The 24234-nt window shown below is 43.8% G+C and overlaps 2 protein-coding genes across 4 annotated transcripts in view; both read right to left on the bottom strand.

Moving 5' to 3' along the window:
- The window catches only part of SLC44A1 (solute carrier family 44 member 1), a 179428-nt gene extending 177039 nt beyond the window's left edge, over positions 1-2389 (bottom strand). For all 3 annotated transcript variants that reach the window (XM_084771960.1, XM_084771959.1, XM_084771958.1), the window contains exon 1: positions 2216-2389. In XM_084771960.1, coding sequence (XP_084628086.1) covers positions 2216-2248 — 33 coding nt within the window. In that variant the 5' untranslated portion in view covers positions 2249-2389. The remainder of the gene's footprint in view (positions 1-2215) is intronic.
- Positions 2390-15861: 13472 nt separating this feature from the next.
- Positions 15862-16260, bottom strand: LOC311605465 (small ribosomal subunit protein uS8-like; the record flags this gene model as incomplete). The annotated part of the gene is made up of 1 exon (XM_084796002.1): positions 15862-16260. One exon carries the CDS (start codon positions 16258-16260, stop codon positions 15868-15870), a length of 393 nt encoding a protein of 130 aa, XP_084652128.1. The 3' UTR covers positions 15862-15867.
- Positions 16261-24234: the final 7974 nt, after the last annotated feature.

Here is a 24234-nt window from a genome sequence, read left to right as displayed (position 1 = left end):
GAAAATACATTCATGACCCCCAAGATTAGCTCAGTAATGTGCACTTTTGTATCTAGAGATCATTTAAAGTTGTACTTCTATTTTATTTCAACACAACACACATGAACATTCTAAATGTCTGATGCTTCTGAGCTGAGTGTTAAAGCATCAGGAGATTGAGAACACTTCAGAAATGAAGACTGACTTAAAAAAAAAAAAAAAAAGATGATGAGCCCCTGTACATAAAAACTGCCTCAATGCTCTTTGAACACTTCAAGTCCCTAAAGCTGAACTCCAAAGCATGTTGACAACTGCTGATTGGTTACAGAAACACACAGGGGGGGAAATGCACCCTTTCAGGTACATGACAGTAATCTTGTCTACAGAACATGGCATGCAGCAAACAGTGGCTGTGAGAGGAGGAAAAAGGAAGAGAAGGCATGTGATAGCTTCCCATAACACCACAATGTGGAGGCAGACAAGACCCACTAACTGTTCAAAACGGAGTTCTGGTGCAGAACCCATCCCTCCCAAATTATCTTTCATTCACTGAACAAGCCATCCATAAACTATCAATACTTTCCTGTCTTAAAGGCATTTCACCACCAGATGAGCATGCACAGTAACCCAATTCCAAAAATTAAGGCAATATGAAAGACACCTTTTTGCTGAAAACTGTATTTAAATATCAGATGAACAACATCCAACTATCAATAGATGTACCCCCTGCCTCTAAGTCCCCAACCGGTTAAAAGGTAAGTATTTTTCTACACCTCTTATGCTAATACGGAAGCCCAGATCCAGCCTGCCTTAACAGCAGCCATATGGTTTTTCTTTGCTATCCTAACTGAATAGGAAGGTTTAACTAACTCAACCAGTCAGCCTACGAACTGGATTAACAGGAGGAATGCCCAAAAAGCCATAAATGTCCTCCACTCGTCTCCAATTCTAGTCGTTTCTGCGACAGATCTCAGATTTTTCAGAACAAGGATGCAGGTTATTTAAAACTGAGTTATATATAGTCACTTAGCAGCAAACACTTCTGTGTCACAGATGCTACATCTCCAGAGGAATTTTTCCCCAAAAACTAGCATTTTTCTTCGCCAAGAACCAACCAGCCTCTATTTCTAGAAGCAAGCGCATACCCCCCCCCAAAGAAAACCCAAATAAGACTACTGTTAAATTCTACGCTAATCTGTGGAGAAACATCCCTGGCGTTGTCAGAGCCTATTTTTCATACACCACCACCAGACAGTTTGATGCAGTATTCCTGATTGCTTTTTATCGTATTTGTAAATACACTCACTAATCCACTAAATTAGGTAATTTACAAACAGGTCCTCTCAGTTATTAGTGGCCAGCAGTCAAGTTCTATTACATCTGATCCTTACACAGTTGTCCAAACATTTCCACCCAGGTTAAAAAGGCTGTGATCGGAAAGAGAGAAGGCAGCTAGCGAAATTTGGAATGGGGGCAGGGTGGCAGCTGGGAGAAATCTCTGCATCTCAGCCCTCAGCGACAACATCCAGCCAGTGCCCACAGAAAAACTAAATTCGGCACCTCTTCCTCCTGTTACACTGGCAACAAAGAGGGAGTTTCCGTAACGCTCCCGTCACCCACCAGGTGCCCAATCTCTTTCCCAAGCCAGTCCCCGCGCTCCCGCAGGGGCCTCGGTGTGCCGAGAGGCCGCGGTGCCCGGGGTCAAGGCACAGAGGGGGGATGGGATGGGAAACGAACGGGTGGGATCTGTGAAATGGGCCCTGGAAGAGCACGGGGACCCACTGAAGCACCTGATTGCGGCCGACGGGACCGCAGGCCAGGGGAAATGGGGGAGATTATTAAATGGAGCCGAAACTGGAATAAGGTGGAAGAGAGGTGAAGAGCCCAAGCTGGGGTGCACCTTCTGGGGACACGGAAAACAGTCTGTGGGTGGTGGTTGGCTCAGCGGAGGTAGGGAGCAGGCAGACGGGCCCCAAGGCGAGGCAAGGGGACCCCACCTGGGGCAGATCGGGCGCCCGGGGCGCCTCTACCTGCAGGCGGGCGGGACGGGCCGCTCAGGTGCGAAAGCGGGGGAGGGTGCGCGGCGGGCAGCGGGGGCCGCGCACGGGCACAGGGGGTCGGCGGGGACCGGAGGGGCGCAGGGTACCGCAGGGGCGCGGAAGGAAAGGCTCCGCAAGCGCACGGCACGGCGCGGGGTGGCATCCGGGCGGGCGGCCGGGAGGCGGGAGCCCCTCACCTGCGCGGCGGAGGCGGAGCTGCAGCAGCCCATGGCGGGGCCGGAGGAGCCCGGAGGCGGCGCCGGGCGCGCAGCTACGCCCCGGAGCCCCTCGGCATGCGAGCCGGCGGGCGCCCGGGGAGGGCGCGGCCTGGCCCCGCACGACTCGGCGGCGACGGCAGCGACGGCGACGGCGGCAAGAACTCAGGAGGCGGCGCGGCTCGGGGCAGGCGCCGGCCACATCCCCCGGCGGCGGCGGCGGCAGCGGCTGCGCGGCTCCGGCTCCGCTCCTGCTGCTGCAGCTTCTCCCCAGCGGAAAGGGGCGGGCGGCGGCGGCGGCACCTCCCCCTGGCCCCCGCCTCCCACCACCCGCGCCCAGTCCCTCTCCCGCTCCCTCTCCCTCTCCCGGGCTGCAGCCGCCTCCTCCTCGGCGCCGCGCGCGTCTCCCATCAGACTCCCCGCCCCCCTCCCAGTGCAGCGCCGCGCCGCGCGGACGGCGGGGCGACGGCAGCCAGAACGAGGCCGGGCCCTTGGGCGCGCGCCGGAGCCTGCGCGGCGCCGGGCCCATTTCGCGGTGGCACCGAGGCAGCCTCGGGGGCGAGAGGGCGTCTGAGGCCGTAGCTCCCGAGGACCTGGCCGGCTCGCAGCAGAAATGCAGCCGACTCGCTTCCGGACCCGCGGAGGCACGGGGAGGTCACCCGGGGCTGCTCCCTCTCCAGGCTGGGTACTGACTCGAAGCTTTTTAGGACTCTCGCGGCTGCTTATTTTACCCAGAAGAAAGCATACATGCCAAACCTCCCATGGAGAAGGAATGGGTAATGGAAGATGAGGAGTAAAATACAACAACAACAAAACATCTGTTGCTCCTGTCCCCATTTTACGGATGTGGAAATTAAGCCTTGAAGGAGGCAGAAACGACTGCACCCAAATGGACGTTGTAGTAAAAGAGCCCGAAATGGGAGGGGAAGATAGTCATCCAGGCCCTCAACTCAAAGCCATGTTAGATCTTGACTAAACTTTCTTACACACGGTAGTGCTTACACACACACATCAATTCATATTTAAAATATTTACCGAGGCACTCGCTATATTACAGTCAAGAAATGTATTGGCACTAAAACAGGTGATAAAAGGCAAAGTTGCTATTCAACTAAACCTGTATTAGTATGTGCTAGGGTAGCAACAAGTTAGAATAGACGTGGACAACATTTTAAAATTTTCCGACGCTGAAAAGTCTTTAGAAATAGTGAGAAGCGAGAGCAGTTTTTAAATGGCGAGAATAAACAAGATCCTGGTTAGGAGTCATAGAAGTACATCTATCCAACACTCGGATGAACCTTCATGTCTGTCAGATTGTCTCAAAGACAGAAGCAAAGGGTGTGTTTGCAAAGTTACAAGAGTGAGTGAGAGTCCAGCAGTGCTCAAATAAAAAGGCATTGTCAAATAAGAGGCTTTTCAAGGTGACTCAAAGTCAAAGGGGAAGAAAGCCTGAAGTTGACGGTAAAGAGAGCAGGAGTGGAATAAAGACCGGAAACAAGGAAGATTAAAGAGGAGGACTCCATAGTTGGTGTGCTGCATTACCATTTCCTGGGTCTGTGGGTTTGGATGACTTGTCCCTCCGAACCTCATGTTCCTCTGTGAAGTCCTGATAGCAGGGGTGCCTGCAAAGTGTTCTGAAGATTAAATAATGTGGGCAAGCAGCTGATGGGTCAGTGACTAAGCACTCAGCATGCACTACTTCAGATCCTTGTATTTTCTGCGGTGTGACCTGAGGCTCTTCCATAGGCACAGGATGAGTGAATACTAAGTGTTCCCTAATGGTAACCATTGAGTCATTAGCTAGAAGTGAAGAAATAAAACAGTAACTACTGCTGTAGTCCCAATTCTGTTCATAAAGTCCACACTAAGATTGTAAACTCCCTGAGAACAAGGGGAAGCATTTTCTTCTTTGTATCTCCCTGTGCTCTCTGGAATGTTTGTTGAATTATTCAGTACAGCCAGGAATAAAAATCCCTCCCTTGAGATTTTTCCCTCAAAGCCAGAAAAGGACATCTTGTTTTTAACTGAGGGAGGATGCTGAAAGTGAAATTACAGTCTTAAACAAGAAGCCATCTGTCTCCCTTCTTTATAATCAAGGAAAGAGGAGTTGTCTCTCTTAGCAAGTCAAGATGGGAGCTTTTCTCTTGGATTATAAAAATCTTTCTGGCTAGCACAGTTGTTCCATGTAGTACCTAGTGCTTATTTTATCATTAGAACTGGAGAAGTGGCTGGATATGTAACTGGCTGTGTCAGTCCTTCATTTAAAAAACAAAACAAAACACGCTGTTGTTGTTGCTGCTGCTGCTGCTGCTGCTGCTGCTGCTGCTGCTGCTGCTACTGTTTTGGAAATCTCTTTCCTGATGTGGATGATGGATAAATAGCCAGTCCAAGCCCATCCCATTTGTGCTTGCTCTTGACTGGAGTTTTGCCTTTAAGAGTTAATAGAACCAGCTGGGTGGGTGGCATGGTGGTGCATGCACTCCCAGCACTCTGGGAGGCAGAGGCAGGCCAGCCTGGTCTAGGAAGCAAGTCTAGGTAGCCAAGGCTACACAAAGAACTCTGTCTTGAAAGAAAGGAAGAAAGAAAGAAAGAAAGAAAGGTGATTTAGAAGGAGGCCTTTCTGTTCTGTTCTTTTCACTATTTCTCATAAACAAGTTCATACAGTGTTTAGTAGAGTTAAATTACAGCAAGTTCAGAAATGAGGAAACAGGTTGTTTTGGGTTTTTTTTTATTTTGTTTTGTTGTTTTGTTTTGTTTTTAACCCTAGCCAGGGCTCAGGGCACTGATCTCAATACCTTGAGATGTCATCAGAAAGAATCTCTTTAAAAGGGTTTAGGATTTTTGTTTTCAGAAATAAGGAGGTTTTAAAGAAAAAAACACATTTTCTGAGTTACATAAGAACAACGTCTGCACTAACCAGGATAAAATTATAAGGCCTATCAATCTTGATGCTGCAGGGTAAAATCAGATCACCAGCTGAGCCAGCCGGAAATGCTTCCCAATAGTCTAGTATTGCATAATTGGCCGTGTGAATTCCATGGTTTCCAGGCTCAGAACGGAGGCTTGGCACTGGTCACTGCGGGGATACGGAACTAATGATCTTCCGACGACTTTAATAAAGCCTGACTCATTGTTCACATGAGTTCAGGCTTGAGGTGGAGGATGGGGAATAGGTCATAAATATACATGAATCTATATGTGAGTGGTGTGTGTGTGTGTGTGTGTGTGTGTGTGTGTGTGTGTACCCACTCAGAATAACCCTCTAATTTAAAAACGTGGCATTTGGTGCGTTGGCTGTGTTACGTTCTGGCACATACTGTGTTCACAGCCATATCCCACAGGAACACAATCCCTTCAGCTGAGGCCCAGCTTCCAGATCTGCCTCGCCATCCTAAGAGCATTCACAGATCACCCCTGGGAAATGCTCCTGAATCGAAAACTAGCTGTAACCGAGGCCTGTAGCTGTTCATTCATTACCAGAGAGCCAAGAGCAGATTCTATTGGAGACCTCAAAAAATTTATCTCAGGTTCCCAGGTAAATTCAGGAGTGAAAGACCTTCTGGGAAAACTCTGGTTACATTCACAGAAAAGGTAACATTGTTACTGGCAAGTTTAGGGACTTCTAATTCCTCCTTCTTTAACTATAGCTGCCCACATTTGCAAGTTTATGTCTTTCCAATGTTACTTTATTATGCTGACTTTTATTTATTATTTCACTTGGATTTTTTTTGTTGCAAAATCAGATAACATAAATATGTCTTCTACAAACTGTTGGCTGTGAACTTGTGTTTAGAGAGGTAAAACATTTTCCCTATTACTTTTCTAAAGGACTTACATTCTTTTGTAGTCATCCAATTCATTCTGTGATTATTTTCTTCATATTTTTTTATTTTTCACATATACATTTATGTTATTATACATATATAAAATAAACTACACAGAGCAAGAAGAACCACGAAACAATCAGGAATTATATTAATTCCTGTGGAGGTGCCTGATTGCTAGCAGACAGTAACTCAGGACGGGGAAGGAATGTAATGTTACATTCATAGTGTTTTGGCTATTGGTATTTGGCAACCTTGAAGGAAACATCTTCCTATCTTGGTGTGTTTAAAATTCTGAAGGTACATTCTGTAATTTTTTAATTGACTTCTTCAAGATGAGGTGGCATGGGCTGAAATATCAATCCTTGGGATTAAAAGCTATTGCTAACCTAAGAACAGTGTTTTGATTTGGAGGTAGTGAGGTGAGAAAGCAGGAGAAATAGAGGCAAGTTTATGAATACTAAATTGAGGAGGAAGGAGACAGCCTATAGGGTAGGGAAATACATTTAGTTAGCAACATGTTTCTTGAGCCAATGTAATAGCCAAATCCCTAGCTAAAGAAAAGCCCTTGCTTTAAACCCATTTACCTTCTAGTTAAGGGGGAAAAGGGGCAGGTATTAAATTAAGAATTACTGTGCAGTTTAAATGTAACAAGAGGAGTGAGTGTGCATGCTCTATCTGCTCAGAGAAGGCCCGCCACTAACTGGAGCACAGTCTTTCCCGTTCTTGGTTGTGTTGTGGCCAGCATCTCCACTAAACACAGCTGAAAACCGAGAACAGTGTGCAAAGTAAAGTAAATCAGTCACACAAGGACAGTTATCATCCAAGGCCATGTGCATAGAAGGCACAGAGTCAGAATATTCATAGTGGTAGAAAAGAAAAGGTTGGGTGACGGTATTATAATACGTACAAAGTTCCAGTTGGACTGAGCAGAAGGAAATGGTGATGCTGGTTGAAAGCTACCATCCGTCATTCCCAGGTGTATACTCTAGATGGTTAAGGCAGTAAAGTTGTTGTTATATGTAATTTATCATAATGGGGAAAAATGTAATATGGACAGTGTTGGAATTTTGGCAACAGAACTATGGAGGCTGCCTCTGTGTGAGGGTAGAAGGAAAAGTAGGAAGGGGGAAGGGAACAGGTGATATAGGGGATACACAGGGGGAGGGCATGTGGCTGACGGTGACAGCGGGATTGTGTCCTGCTGTTGTCCAAGTCCCTGTAGCCGGCTGTGGAGGTGCCTGATTGCTAGCAGACAGTAACTCAGGACAGGGAAGGAATCGGAAAGTCGTGTTAGGATGAGAATGTGCCAGAAGGCACACTTCTTTCCTGCAGTACTTAATAGAGATTGTCAACTTGGTGGGATTTACAATCAATCAAACCTCTAGGCCTGTGTGTGAGGGAGTTTCTTCATTCAGCTCGTGGACGTGAGAAAAATCCACCTTAACTGCAGGCAGCATCGTTTCATCGGCTGGGATCCCAGACTGAATAAAAAGGAGAGAGTGAAGGGAATACCAACACTCATCACTCTTGGCTTCTTGATTGTGAATCGTCCATGCAATGTGACCAGCTACCTCAAGCTCCCGTACCTTTACAGTCCTGCATGAGGGAGTGTACCTTGGAACCGTGAACCAAAATAAATACTTCTGAAAGAAGTAGGGGCCGGGGTCGGGGGTTGATTTGTTTTGCCCATAAAAGGTGTTACATTAGTTTTTCCTGTTTATTCTCTACCATACAAGCTCCTACTGTGTACCAGATATCCAAAACTAATTTAATAGCCAGAAATACGTATGAATAAATACATTTTGTTAATGAGCCTCTTGGTATTTAGATATTTATTTATTTATTGTGGTTTTTTGAGACAGGGTTTCTCTGTGTAGCATTGGCTGCCCTGGATCGTTTTCTAGACCAGGCTGGCCTTGAACTCAGAGGTCTGCCTGCCTCCGCCTCCCTGAGTGCTGGGTTTACAGGCATGTACTACCACACCAGGTGAATATAGATTTTTAAAAAATATATCTTAACTGCTTCAAAAGAAAACTTCTCAAATTTTGAATGTTTGCTTTTTAAAATCTGTTTTTCCTATAACATTTCTGAAATGTGTCTCTTTCATTTAAAAGTTGCATTTATTTATTTAAAGAGAGTGTAGGTGTACGAGCACTTGGGTCTCAGAATGCATGCAAAACTCGGATGGCAACTTGCAGGCATCGGTGCTCTCCTTCCTCCACGTGGGCTCCAGTGGTCCAGCTCACTCAGGCCATCAGCTATCTCAAACCCAATATGCCTAGTTCTAAATAGAGGACGGTTCTCTGCGAAACAATGTATCCTGGTGCTTTATCAAAAGACAGATTAAGAATTAACTGCATAAACACTGAAAGACCCCTTGAGATGCAAAAGATACCACATGTAAATACAAACAACAAACCTAAATAATATTAGCAAAGTCAATATGAGAGGTTTATGTAATTCACATGAAATTCCCACTTAAAAAGAAAAGGCAGCTGAAGCACGCCACAGTGAAAGAAATACAAGGACTAATAAAATGTGAAGTGCTGCTCAGTCTCCCTGCTCATAAACCTGTACACTAAAAAAAATTAGAGAATATCACTCCTCATCTAACAAATTGGCAACGATTTAAAGGCTTCATCCTAAGCAGCATTAGGGGCCATCATAGCATCCTAGCCACGATTGATGGGGATATAAAAATGGTCCTCTTCCTGCAGAGGAATTTAAGAATCTGTATAAAACTTAAAAGTTACTTTTTTTTTCTAACTAAATAGTTCTATCCCTGGCGATGTCAAATCACAATCCAGTATTTTTAATAAAGAAAATTTGAAGAAAACCTAAACTTCCATAGTATGGAAGACTAGTTAAGTAATGGCCAAAATAATAAGAAATACTATATGTGGTAAATGTTTTTTTTAAATGTTGTAATCTATATTCACTGACATGGACCAGGTATAATGATATCACATGACCAGATATAACCCACCTACCACATGATTACAATACACCATTGTCTTAGTTACTTTTGTATTGTTTTGAAGAGACACCAAAACCAAGCCAAATTATACTTTTTAAAAAAGCATTTAGTTGGGGGCTTGCTTACAGTTTCAATGGGTTAGTCCATGACCATCATGGCAGGGAACATGGCAGCAGACAGGCAGGTGTGGCGATTTAAGATAAGAGCTTAAATCTGATCCCTGATCTGCAACTTGTTGGCAGAGAGAAGAAGTGGGCCTTGGGTGGCCTTTTGAAATCTCAAATCTCACCTCCTCACGTGACATACCTCCTCAACAAGCCCACATTTCCCAATTCTTTCCCAAAATACTTCTAGGAACTAGGGATCAAGTGTTCAGCTAGGGGCCATTCTCGTTCAAACCACACAACCACCAATCAGCATAAGGTAAAAATCAGTATTACGCTGGGCACGGTGGCGGCGCACGCCTTTAATCCCAGCAGTCGAGAGGTAGAGGCAGGTGTGAACTGCTGTGAGTTTGAGGCCACCCTGGTCTACAAATTGAATCCAGGACAGCTAGGGGCTCTGCTAAACAGAGAAACCCTGTCTCCAAAAACAAAACAAAACAAAAAATCAGTATTATGATGAAATACTATCATGTAAGTAGCATGTATATAGAAAAGGTCGTAAGGAATTTATACTACTCTGTTCATTGCAAATGCCTTTCTTTACAGAAGAGATTAGCTTTCCATCAGACCATTTTGTATTTTGTGTCACTATAACAAATCACCAGCCAGGCTGGTGGTGGTGCACACCTTTAATCCCAGCACTAGGAAGGCAGAGGCAGGCAGATCTTCATGAGTTCGAGGTCAGCCTGGTCTACAAAGGGACTCCAGGACAGCCAACGCTACACAGAAAAAAAAAAATCACGTGAGACTAATTTATAAAGAACTGGAATTGTATTGTTGGTAGTTTTCAGAGACTGGCATGTTGGAGATTAAGACACTGACATCTGGTGAGGGTCTTCCCCCTTCATCTTTACATGGTAGAAAGCAAAACGGCAGAGGGGCAGTGAATATTGCATCCTCACAGGCCCACAGAGCAGAGCGAGAGAGTGTACTCACTCTCATCAATGGCACGGATCCACTCAGGAGGACACACCCACATGATATAAACAACTCCCAAAAGACTCCACCTCCCAGCACTGTCCTGGTGAGAACTATGTTTCCAATGAAGAAATTCAGGGGGACTCATTTAAAAGAATATCAAGAATGAGCCAGGGAAGGTAGAACCAAAAGGGAGGTTGCTTTATGGCCTGTTCAGTCCAATTGCCACATTCCCTCCTAACTGAAACATTTCCTCCAGGAAGGAGAAGAAGCTTTGAACCATAAAGAGAGGTAAAATAATACTAATTAATAATAATAATAATGATAAAATTTAAAAATGTAAACTTCTTAAGGCCCCTATTGGTAGAGGACAGAGACTTTGACTAGCCAAGCTGCTGGTCAAACAGGATTTAGCCTATGGAGTTGTCTGCAAGGGCTCTGGGGCTCCAGGGTTGCAATTTTGAGGGTTTATCACCCGCATTGGGCCAGGCCTTGTGCAGCTACTTTTGAGCCTTTACTGTTCCTTTGAAAGCAACTCCTCACCTGTACTCCTGCTCGTAACCCCAGTAAACATTCATTAGTTCACCAGAGCAGATGTCGGTGCGGTTCTTACTGTGGCCTGTCGAAGGCTTCCCTTTCTGTGCTGAGAACAGGAGTGTGTTAGCCTCCTTAGGAAAAGTCTCTCCTACAGCCCAACGCTTTCTGAATTATGATACTTTTAGCAAAAGCATCTACTGTTGTTCAGATGAATTTTTTAAAGATTTATTTATTTATTTGTTGAATATAAGTGCTTTGTCTGCAGAAGAGGGCATCAGATCACATTATAGATGGTTGTGAGCCACCACGTGGTTGCTGAGAATTGAACTCAGGACCCCTGGAGGAGCAGTCAGTGCCCTTAACCTCTGAGCCATCTCTCCAGCTCCTGCTCAGATGATTTAAGGGATATTTTGATCCTGGGTAGGAAGAGGCAGGGATTTAACAGTCTGATAGGCAGAGAAATAAGAGGGGGCAGTTAAATCTCAGGATTCAGAAAGGCCTCGCTGAAAAAGCTGCCTTTAAGATAAACAAGTTGCTTGGGTGATTAACTAAAGGTGGTGGGGACGGCACTACATTTATACATCATGGCACCTCAAGCTAAAACAAATGCCGATGGCTTACAGCAGTCAAAATTTGTTACTGTCTCTCAGAAGTCCGAAGGCTGAGTAGACTCAGCTGGGCCGTTCTCACTTGGGCAGCTCTCATGTGGCTACACTAGATAGTGGCAGATATTATCTTGAGGTTTCCTCAGTCAGAAAGGGCTGGTAGTTGGTGCTGGCTGTTGGCTGCCAGTCAAAATACCTACCTAGGGCTTCGCTATGTGACCTGGGCCTTCTTCTAGTGTCATGCTGTCTAGGTTCCCAGGAGGGCTAAGGTTGACACAGCATTCCTTTTCATAACCTTCCTCAGGAAGCACATGACATCCCTTAGTCATGTGAGCCATTGATGTCACAGCCCCATTCAGACTCAAGGGAAGAGTGGAAGGAATGTCAGAGTCATATCGTGAAAAGAACATATGTGATGGGACATTATGGTTTGTGCTCTTCTCTTGGCACAGTCATCAGTGCTCTATAGGTGCAATCTATACCACCCTACCCCTATATGGCTGCCCTCGAACTCACTATATGGTTAGGAGAAAGGAGACATCAAAGGTTCTATAAAACTGTGATACTTTTGAGTGACAATTGTTCGCCGGATATTTCCTTTGTGCTTTTTGTTTGTTTGTTTTTTCTCTTTAATTAATGTATTTATTCGCTTTACATCCCGATCTTAGCTCCGTCCTTCCTCTCCTCCCAGCCCCACCCTATCCCTGTGACATCTTGCCCCAGCACTTCATGTTGCTTTAGAACTGAGTGCATCCACTTTCACGGAGGCCAGACAAGGCAGCCCAGGTAAGGGAAAGTGATCCAACAGCAGGCAACAGAGTCCATGTCAGGGACAGCTCCTGCTCCAGTTGCTAAGGGCACCCACTTGAAAGCAGGGCTGTCCATCAGCTCCATAAATGTAGGGGGTCTAGGTCCAGTCCATGCATGCACTTAGGTTGGCGGTTCAATCTCTGTGAGCCCCCATGGGCCTAGGTTAGTTGATTCTGTTGGTCTTCTTATGGAGTTCTTTTCCCTTTCAGATCCTTTTATCCTTCTCCCCAACTCTTCCACAAGATTCCCAGATCTCGGTCTAATGTTTGGCTGTGGGTCTCACACCTGTTTTGATCCGCTGCTGGGTGGAGCCTCTTAGAGAACAGTTAGCTACGCTTCTGTCTGGTGGTCCCTGGTCCTTTGTTTTGTTTGTAACCAAACTTCATGTACACTAGGATGGCTTCAAACTTACTACATAAAGCAGAACCTTTACCTGCCTCCTCCTCCCCCTAAGTACTCAGATTACACTCATGTACCATAGCACCTGGTGGGTCAAACCCAGGGCTTTGTGCATGTTAGGCAAGCCCCCAACTGACTAACCTACATCCTAAGCCCTACAGACTGTCCTGTCACAGGGTCCAGTGTCATCCATCATCTGTGTGAACTTGTAACATCCAAAAGATGTGGAATGTGCACTTTCCATTGACAAGATGCCCTTGATGGTTTTGACCAGAGCAACACAAGGGTGACCTTCTCGCTTTAAAATGACCACTGTAATAATATCTCTGTAAAAAGACTCCAGGGGGAAGAGATTAAATAATAAAAACACTAGGTGCTAAAATTGTGCCCCTACTTCTCAGCTCCCCACTCAACACAACAAAATGATGCTTCAGTGTGAGTGATGGTACCCTCCACGTTTGTTACCAAGGCATTCAGTCTTCAGGATGCTCACAGAGGACTTCAGTTCTTACAGAAGCAGAGGCTCCTGTGCCCAGCAGGAAATTGCTAGGTCATGGGAAGCAAGTAGACTTTTTGAGAATGCATAGCAAGGTAGCACTTCGGGGACACTAACTGGTATTTCTCCCACTGAGCTCAGGCTCCCTAGAAAATGAGCCTCACTTGATTGCCAAGGGCTCCAATGGCTGGTAGCTCAGGGTGAGTGTGGCATTGCAGGAGGAAGTGGGGTAATACGGAAGAGGAGGCCATGTGGTCTGGCTGCACTGGCAAGCTGAAGCTTAGTCATTGTCACTCCCAGCTTCCCTCTAGTCCTGTTAAGAGATCTGTGTCAGGCAATCATCGGAACTCTAGCATAAGTCTGCTTTTAAAGTTTCTTTCACTAACTAGCATTATTTTATTGGACAAACTGTCAAAATTCACCTATTCTTTCTCTGAGCGCCTTTCTTCCTTTCTCATTGGTGCTAGACAGTCATTTTCCCTAATGCTATATAATTTTGAAGAGGCTGTGTCAATTGCATAAAATATTTCTAATCTCCATAATTAAGATGCTGCTGGCCTGACAGCTTTGCTCTCTCACTCCCCCTCGGCTAGTTGCAGGCTGTAAAAAGACATTTTAAAAGAGTACTAAAGCAAAAATGACACACTGTTCCCATCCCAGAGGGCCTGCTCATGCCTGTCGTCAGCCTCCCTCAGCTCCTGCCTGCAGAGTTGCACTTACAGCTTCTTCAGACGTGGGGAAAAGAGCCCAGTGTCAAAGTTCTCGTCTCTTGATGACCATCATCTTGGCATTTCCAGAAAAATGTGTGCCTGTCTCCAGTTTCTGTCAGCCCTGCCTCAAGCAGGAAAACATTTGACGTAGAGAAGTCACCAATGTAATGATCAAATCCTGAGGTCAGAAAGGAATCAAGAGTGGGGAACAGCAGATCAGTGCAGTTGACAGAGAGGAATATTTCAGATGCAGGTCCACTTTTGGGGAAAAAAAGAAAAATAGTTTTTAAAAAGTAACAATTTAACTAGACTTTCCCCATTCACTTCTTTCTTCACCTATCCTGCGTGTTAAGTGATCTATTCAGGTAACAGGCACAAAAGTCTATTGTCATCTTCACAGTACTTCTATTGAGTAAAAAAAAAAAAAAATTAAATAATCATTCTAGCAGTTATCACAATGAAATAGAACTGATTATACTGTATCCTCAAAGCCTCATAGGGTTGGTTTATTTTGTTTTGTTTTTACTTTTTTAAAAAAGTCTTTGTGAATTTCACATCATTGCCCCAATCCCATCTGTCTCCTCATTCCTCCATATCCACTCTCTGCCCTTGTGATCTCACACACACACACACACACACACACACACACACACACAAAACAAACAAACAACCTGACCATGGATGCTGTTGTGTGTCACGGTGTGTCATGCAGTATACCCTTTGGCCTAAACATCTCTTCTTGCAAACTACAGCTGCCATGTGGCTGGCTCTAAGAGCTCTGTGCTTGACTCAGGTAAATCAGTATATCCATTTGCTACTGCCTTAGGAGTTCACTTATCTGGTCTGCTAAGTCATCCCCCTGCCTCTAAACTAGGAAGAGGACTCTCATTAGATGATTGTGAGGAGAGTCCGAGGACCTTCAATGGACATTACACGCCCTTGAAGCTGGTTAAGTGTCAGTTCTTGAACAAACTTCTTTGACATTTATTTACTTAATGTGTGCACATGGGTATGGTAGTCAGAGGAAAACTTGAAGGTGTCATTTCTCTCCTTCTACCATATGGGGCGGGGACTGAACTCAGGTCATCAGGCTTGGCCACGGCTACCTTAGCTACCTTAGCCATCTTGCTAGCCGAAAGTCACAGTTCTTGCCATTTCCTCTTTCTGTCCCTCTTTCTGTCCCACTCAGATATATTCCTAGAAATGTAAGGCCTTCCATTATTTTGTTTGCTTGTTTTGGCTCTGGTTTGTTTTGGTTTGTTTTGCTTGCTTGTTTCCTTTTCCATTTCTCGGAGTTCTGGCTGAAATGCTGCCAGAAGAGAGACGTTAGTTACCCGACCTCAATAGTCCCAGCAATTAAGTGTAACTGACTCTCCTACCAGAACCAGTCCCTTTCCTGACATCACCAGCTTTCCTCATATGTCTCCCAGAATAACTCATTTGTGACTTCCTGGGAAAGGAAACGATAAAATCACAGTGGAGCTAGAAGTGTGGCCTGCGTGCCATCTCACACTTAAAAACACTGTGGGCACTGGAGCGCCTCTAGCAGGTCAACGTCAAGGCGCACAGATACAGCAGGAGCGCGGTGCCTGCAGCTATCAAGCTCTGAGGAGGCCATTCGGTCATCCCTCATATCCTCTTCAAACTATCAAATCTCCGTCCTCAATATTATTTCAAAAAAGTTAACTGTGGATTAAAGCGACTAAGTCACAGCAGAAAAGCATCTTATTTAGAAGCCTAAAACACTTCATCCCTCCCGGGAAAGAAAAGTAATTGCTTGCTCAGCAGGGTGCATGAGTTCCTTCCGGCCCCTGGGCCATCGCTTGGGAGAGTATTGGTAGAGAGAGATACAACCCAAGACCCCAGGTTCATGGTAAGAAGTGAGGACGTTCCCCCACAAGGTGCTCTTAAGCTTGAAGCTCCCTGTCTTTATTTCTCCCTCCTTCCTTTCTTGTTGAGAATTCCAACACCCTGATAGACTGGTTATATTGGGGCTCTGGAGTCAGACGAACGCCAGCAGCTCTGCAAATCACAGAGTGTGGGGTCCTCCGGTAAATGAGGGCACCCTCAAAGCAAGAGGGAATGCTTACTGGGCTTCCAGTAATGTGCCTGCCTTGCCGGCCATGGGCAGTTGACCACTCTCCCCCCGCCCTCCACTCCACGAAGGCTTTTTTATTCATGTTTTACATCTCTAGAAAAAGAATCCCAGGATCTTCCCTCCTGTGTGTTTTCGTCTTGCTTCCTCATGGTCCGTGATGCCAGCTGAGGGTGTCAGTACAATAAAGCCAAACTGACGGGGTGGGAGCAGATTGTTCTGCCATTTTTCTAGGTCCTTGAGTTGCACATCAAATCTAGGGCTGGTCACTCCACACTTGGTGAGCCTGCTTGTGAGGTTCACAATGATTTTCCCAGCTCTATGGTCATCAGTGAGCTCAAATTCACCAATGTAGCCATGCTTCATCACCATGGTTGGGAACCGGACGATGACTTTGGAGCACAGCCTGATGAGGCCCTGGCATTTGCCTCGCTTTTCAGTGTTGTTGATGCTATTGAGAGCATGTGCCAGGACATTCATGTGGACCATGGTGACGGCGCCTAAAGATGGCGGAAAGGGCCAGTCGGCCACTTTTAATCTACTGTCTTCAAAGACAAAATTAGCATCCTGCATAATCATTTTCTCAACCTATGTTTCACTTTTCATAAGATATTAACACTTTAGAAGAACATAATTGGCTGGGCAATGGAACACGGAGGTGCCTGGGGGTCCTCATTCTGAGAATAAAGGAATACATTTCAGCTTTTTAAATGACAGTTTTTCTTAAAGGCAAAATATTTTGTGCCCTGTGTTGCAGGATCACAATAGTTTAGTAAAATTTTAGTGTTTGGAAAGAGAATGACAAGAAGTTTGTTTCTTCCCTTTAAAAATGTCTGTCTTAGAGAAATACAAGTGCAGGGAAGTCCAAGAAAATGAACAAGATTATATCACTGAGCAGTGTATTGGAGGAACTTGGAGGTTTTATAATAAACCCTTTCCTCCAAGCTCACATTACTATCCCTCGAACCAAAGCTCTCAGGAGGTTGGGCAAAAAGTCTAGGAATTTGCCTGTAGATCAGCATTACTTACTTTTTTTTTTTTTTTTTTTTTTTTTTTTTTTACAAATAGTCTGTGGTTTTGCATATTTTGGTGGTGGGCAAGTATATTTTAGTTACTTTTCCATGACCTTGGTATTTGAAATTAAGATTGTCAGTGTATTTGGACTTTATTCCCCCCCTAAAGTTAGGACAGTTGTTTTAGGTAAGTGTTTACTTGTGTGAATTATCATGCAGACGCCTTACCAGTCTTGTGAGTACAGTGCCAATGACACACTTTGTATTGTAAGAATCTCACTGCCTGTCCTGTCTGCCAGTGACTCTGTTAGGCTAGGCTCCTCACTCCATAGCTGGGACTCACGTCCTTCTAGTTGGGAATTTACAGAAGTAATTTGAATGAGTTAAAACCAAATCTTGATAGCAGGAGACAGCTTCCCGGTCTAGATGTACACTTAGCTTAGGTTGGAAATTACTTTAAAGAGGGTTTGGGCATGTCTTTAGTCTCTGTGTAAATACCAACATGCTTATTATGCATCATAAACCAGTGTGTATACCTGTATATGGATTTGTAAAACTGGTTTCTGCTTCAAGTAAAGCTGCACCTTTGATTTTATAAGGTCCCCTCCACCTGGAACCCTACAAACGTTTGTAAATAGAACGCTAAAATTTGTTGCAATAGGTTCAATTTGGGAAATATCTGCTGAGAGACCAAAAAGTTCATTTTTTAAGTACCTTGGTTAAAGAGTAAAGATTATTTCTCTTATTTTTTTAAGAGAAGAATGCACTTTAACAAACACCGCTGCATGGGCAATTCAAACAAATCCATAAAATACAGTACCCATCCAGAAACCACACTTCCTGAAAACCATTCAAAGCAGAGTCCGGACGGGCTGGTGATCTCACTGCCTGTAGGTTAAAGCTCAGATTCTGATGAATTGTGAGACAAGCAGGGCTACTTCAAAGAGCAATGTGAATACAGCCAGAAGCTTCCAACAGGTCTATAAAATGACGGGTCCCGTATTTACCACTAACTAGCAAAACTGACAGAAAAACTCATAGAAATAAAATGTTTAAGAATCTTTCCTAGCCGGGCATGGTGGCGTACACCTTTAATCCCAGCACTCGGGAGGCAGAGGCAAGTGGATCACTGTGAGTTCGAGGCCAGCCTGGTCTACAAAGTGAGTCCAGGACAGCCAAGGCTACACAGAGAAACCTTGTCTCGAAAAAACAAAACAAAACAAAACAAAAAAAGAATCTTTCCTGCTGGTGTGCACTCCTTCCAATAGCAGACTTTCGCAAATGGAGTTTTGTAGTCCATATTTTAAAAATTGTATGTTTGTAACAAATAAAGTATGTGGAAAAGTGAAAAATAAATTATAGTTTTCCTCATTTTTCCCCATTCCTGGGATTGAAGCCATGGACTAATACATGCCAAGCAAATTCTCTACCACTGAGATACATCTATCTATCTATCTATCTATCTATCTATCTATCTATCTATCTAACTATCTAGCTAGCTAGCTAGCTGTGGCTGGCATACTTTTTCTGAATGAAAATGTATGCTTGCTGAGCCAGGTACTACACAGAGAGGCGAGACATGCCTATTTTGTTCTTCAACTTCTCAGCAGGCTGTGTTCTTCTGCTCGTTTTGCCCCAGGCTAGCCATTGACACCCCATCCCCCATGCCTTGGCTTACCATCCCATAGTCCATGGCAAATAGTGGGTACTCGGTGTATGTGAACTATTGTTTCACTACATGTCATTGAAGCCAGTGAGGTCTCTGAGATTTTATTATTTATTTCCCAGAGAGATAAGCAACGATACATCAGTCAGCTTTTCGAGAAAACAACTTTTGGTTTATGAACTGAGATCCTTCAGCCCACAGTCCTTGGCTCTGTTGCTTCTGGGACAACACAGAACATGTTAGTGGTGGTAGTGGGGGTTAGGAGGGTTGTGGTAGAGCAAATCTTTTCAGTTTGTGGTAGATAGGAGGCAGAAAAGCAGAGAGAAGCAGAGGTTGGGAGCAAGCCATGCTTGGAAGTCCTTTCATCCTGCTGGCAAAGCACAGTTCCTTCTATCAGTGATACCCCATTAACTGGGACCCTTGAAGAGATTAAATCATGAAATAAGTCAGAGTTCTCATGATCCAAGCCTTCAATGTAGGAACCTTCTAGGAGGCCAAGTCATATAACAACACAGAAATGCAAACTAAGTGGGGAATTATTATTATCTTTTCAAACAATAATTTTATCTTTGATAATGGCTGTGTGTGTGTGTGTGTGTGTGTGTGTGTGTGTGTGTGTGTGTAAGTGCCTATGGCCTATGGAGCTCAGAACTGGGCATCAGATCCTTTAGTGCTCATGTTCCAGGCTGTTGTGAGCCACGCAACATGGAAACCACACTCAGGTCTTCTGCAAGAGCAGTATGTGCTCCTAAGCCACAGGCCATGCCTTCAGCCTCTCCACCTTGTCTTTGGTGGGGGTGCCTTTCAGTGAGCCAGCTCACCACTTGCCTAGAGTGTCCAGCCAGCGAGCTCCACGGATCCTCTGGTCTCTGTCTTCTGAGCTCTGTGCTTATAGTCGTGTATTCCTGTCCAATTTTCAGCTGGAGGTAAGAAATCAGGTGTTCATACTTACATGGCAAATACTTCACCAACTAAGCCATGTCTCCAGTCCCAGTCACTGCTTTTTAATTAATAAAATGCACAAAAATATTTTAAATGTATGCAATAAATAGTAACAACCAATTGTTGGTTGCTTACTGTATCCCAGGAGCTAAACATTTGCTCCTGTATTTAATCCTCACTCTTAACCTAAGGGGTATTTCATTTTCACAGTTGTCCTCCCTCTTTCTTTGTCTGCCTGCCACTTTCTCTCATTCTCTCTCTTCTTCCCTTCACGCACTCTATTGAGACCTGATGAGCCCACATACACGGGCTGATTATGAGCCCAAGCCTGTAAGATGAAAATCTGAAATCTAAACATCTTTGTTATACTAAGTGCCCAGCCTCTCTCTCTCTCTCTCTCTCTCTCTCTCTCTCTCTCTCTCTCTCTCTCTCTCTCTCTCTGTGTGTGTGTGTGTGTGTGTGTGTGTGTGTGTGTGTGTAGACTCACAAAGATTGGCATGCCTCTACCTCCCTGAGTGCTGGACTTACAGATGTGCATCATCGTGCCCAGCATGCCCTATCTCTTAACAAATCTGCTGTTTGAAATCAACTCTATGTCCCCTACTAGCCGTTTTTTTTTAAAGATGTATTTATTTATTATGTATACAATGTTCTGCCTGTATGTATACCCACAGGTCAGAAGAGGGCACCAAAACTCACTCTAGATGGTTGTGAGCCACCATGATGTGGTTGCTGGGAATTGAACCCAGGTCCTTTGGAAGAGCAGCCAGTGCTCTTAACCACTGAGCCATCTCTCTAGCCCCCTACTGACCATTATTCATATTTTTGCAAATTTCCTCTCAATCTCTCCTCCATATCTTCAGCCTGAGATAAAAATATAGATGATATAAATATAGATATAGCTAGACTTTTTAAAAAACAAAATTAGACTTATGTTGTATACAATGCAATTTTGTACAATTCTTTTAAGACTGAATGATGCATTGTTGCATTCCTTGGTCACTGCAGACATGTCTAAAATATAATTCTCAGTGGCTGCATGACAGTCATGATATGCTCTACTGTACTCGAATGAAGAAATGCCATTGTACTGGATTTGATGATTTTTTTTTTTGTATGTGTGTTAAATAAAAATCTTAGGAACATGGAATGTTACAACCTTTCTGAATGTCAATTTGGTAATACATCAGGAGCCTTAGGAAGTTCTTGTCTTTATAACCTCACTTACAGAAATTTACTCAGAGGAAACTGCAGGATCTTCACCAAGATTGATGTACAAGGATGTTTACCACAGTGGTTTCGAAGCCTTTGTGTGGGCACCTGTAAGAGAAGCAGGAAATACTCATATCTTTATGATGGCTGATAGCTAACTGCTGAATTGATGATGGTTTTTATTACATACACTTTCTGAAAATTCTGTAAGTATGAACAGTTTCTGGAAACTTAGAAAGAAGTGTTTGAAAACTTAGTGTAGTTTTGGTGAATTTTGACCCATCCATCATTGAATCTTTATCTTCCATGCAAAGTTTGATTTAAATGGTTTGTGTGTCCATACTTTCCAACAATCTCCAGCTTACGGTGTAAATAAATATCACTCCAATACCTTCCCCTAGTTCCTTCAATCGTCAACTATTAATGGCTTAGCACTATCAACTCTGATAACTCCTAAACCTACCAGAGAAGGCATTCATTTGCTTCTCTGACAGCTTTTTTTCTTTTTTATTATTATTTAATTAATTTGTTCAGATTACAACTCAATTGTTATCCCATCACTTGTGTCCTCCCATTCCTCCCTCCCTCCTGCTTTCACCCTATTCCCTTCCCCTAGGTCTATGACCGAGAGGGACTTCCTACCTCACTATATGGTCATAAGTGATTATGCCTGATTTTGGTAGCCTGTTTATTCTTTCTTTGAGTGCCACCAGGCTTCCTCACCAAGGGAAGTTGGTCAAATATGGGGTACCAGAGTTCATGCCAGAGTCAGTCCCTGCTCTCCACATAACTGTGGAGAATGTCCTGTCCACTGGGTAGATCAGAGTAGGGATTTAATGTTTACTACTTGTATTGTTCTTGGTTAGTGCAATAGTTTGAGCAGACCCCACTGGGCCCTGATCCACCCATCATGATGTTCTTCTTGTAAGTTTCTAGGACCCTCTGGATCCTTCTATTTCCCCATCTTCTATAGTTCTCTTACCTAAAGTCCCAGTAGGATGTCCTCACATCTATCCCAATCTCCTGCTAAGTGAAGACTTTCGTGGGACATGCCTTTTGGGGTAGTACACAATTATAAGTGAGTATATATCATGTGAGTCTTTCTGCTTCTGGGTTAACTCACTCAGTAAGATCATTTCTAGTTCCATCCATTTGTCCACAAATTTCAGAAATTCCTTATTTTTAATAGCTGAGTAGTATTCCATAGTGTAAATGTACCACAATTTCTTTATCCATTTTTCAACTGAGGGACATTTAGGCTGTTTCCAGGTTCTGGCTATTATGGAATAAGGCTGCTATGAACATGGTTAAGCATATGTCCTTGTTGTGTGGTGGAGCATTTTCTGGGTATATTCCAAGGAGTGGAATAGCTGGGTCTTAAGGAAGCTCTATTCCCATTTTTCTGAGAAAGCACCAGATAGATTTCCAAAGTGGTTTTACAAGTTTGCATTTCCACCAGCAATGAAGGAGTGTTCCTCTTTCTCCACATCCTCGCCAGCATGTGGTATCAGTTGAGTTATTGATCTTAGCCATTCTGATGGGTATAAGATGGAATCTCAGAGTTGTTTCTATTTGCATTTCTCTGATGACTAAAGATGTTGAGCATTTCTTTAAATGTTTCTCAGCCATTTTATATTCTTCTGTTGAGAATTCTCTGTTTAGTTCTGAGCCCCATTTCTTAATTGGGTTATTAGGTTTGGTGGTATTTAATTTCTTGAGTTCTTTATATATTTTGAATATTAGACCTTTATCAGATGTAGGGTTGGTGAAGATCTTTTCCCAGTCTGTAGGCCGTCTGTAGGCTTTGTTCTTTTGACAGTGTCTCCTGCCTTACAGAAGCTTCTCTGCCTCACGAAGTCCCATTTATTAATTATTGACCTTAAGACCTGGGCTGTTGGTGTTCTGTTCAGGAAGTTGTTTCCTGTGCCAATGTGTTCCAGGCTCTTCCCCACTTTTTCTTCTGACTGATTTAGTGTCTCTGGTTTTACGTTGAGGTCTTTAATTTATTTGGACTTGAGTTTTGTGAATGATGACAAATATGGGTCTAATTGCATTTTTCTACATGTAGACATCCAGTTAGACCAGCACCATTTGTTGAAGATGCTATCTTTTTCCCATTGAATAAATTTGGCTTCTTTGTCAAAAACCAAGTGACCATATGTGTGTGGATTCATTTCTGAGTCTTCAATTTGATTCCATTGATCAACCAGCCTATTGTTGTTTTAATTACTGTGCTCTGTAGTACAGCTTGAGATTGGGTATGGAGATTCCTCCAGAGGATCTTTTATTGTATAGGATTGTTTTGCCTGTTCTGGGTTTTTTGTTTTTCCATATGAAGATGAGAAGTGATCTTTCAATGTCTTTAAATTTTGTGTAGGTATTTTGATAGGGATTGCATTAAATCTGTAAATTGCTTTTGGTAAGATGGCCATTTTTACTATGTTAATTCTCCCGATCCACGAACAAGGGAGATCCTTCTATCTTCTGATGTCATCTTCAATCTCTTTCTTCAGAGATTTGAAGTTTTTTTCAAACAAGTACTTCACTTGCTTGGTTAAAATTATTCCTAGAAGCCGGGCATGGTGGCGCACGCCTTTAATCCCAGCACTCAGGAGGGAGAGGCAGGCGGATTCTTGTGAGTTCGAGGCCAGCCTGATCTACAGAGTGAGTCCAGGATAGCCAAGGCTACACAGAGAAACCCTATCTCGAAAATTCAAAAAGAAAAAAAAGAATTATTCCTAGATATTTTATATTGCTTGTGGCTATCATGAAGGGTGTAGTTTTCCTAATTTTTTCCTCTGCATGGCTGTCATTTGTATATAGGAAGGCTACTGACTTTTCTGAGTTAATTTTGTATCCAGCCAATTAGCTGAAGGTGTTTATCAGCTGTAGGAATTCTCTGGTGGAATTTTGGGAGTCAGTTATGTACACTATCATATCATCTGCAAATAGGGATAATTTGACTTCCTCCTTTCCCATTTGGATCCTCTTGATCTCCTTTTGTTGTCTTATTGCTCTGGCTAGGACTTCAAGAACTATATTGAAGAGATATGGAGAAAGTGGGCAGCCTTGTCTGGCCCCGATTTTAGAGGAGTTTCCTTGGGTATCTCTCCATTTAATTTGATTTTGGCTATTGGCTTGCTGTATATAACCTTTACTGTGTTTAGGTATGTGCCTTGTATTCCTGATCTCTCCAAAACTTTAAACATGAATGAATGTTCCATCCATTTGCCTGCAAATTTCAAGATTTCCTTTTCGTTAATAGCTGAGTAGTATTCCATTGTGTAACTATACCACAGTCTCTTTATCCATTCTTCAGTTGAGGGACATCTATGTTGTTTCCAGATTCTGGCTATTACAAATGAAACTGCTATGAACATGGTTGAGCAAATGTCCTTGTTGTAAGGGGAAATATCTTTTGGGTATGTGTCCAGGTGTGGTATAACTGGGTCTTGAGGTAGCACTATTCCCAATTTTTGGAGAAAGCACCAGATTGATTTCCAAAGTGGGTGTGTAAGTTTACACTCCCAACAGCAATGGAGTGTTCCCATACACACACACACACACACACACACACACACACACACACACACACACACACACTCACATATTCTCAGGAACAAAAGTGTT

The sequence above is a fragment of the Acomys minous genome (assembly GCF_964271855.1).
Source record: "Acomys minous genome assembly, chromosome: 1".
In the NCBI taxonomy this organism is placed as follows: domain Eukaryota; kingdom Metazoa; phylum Chordata; class Mammalia; order Rodentia; family Muridae; genus Acomys; species Acomys minous.
This window is presented reverse-complemented; position numbering and strand designations above follow the sequence as displayed.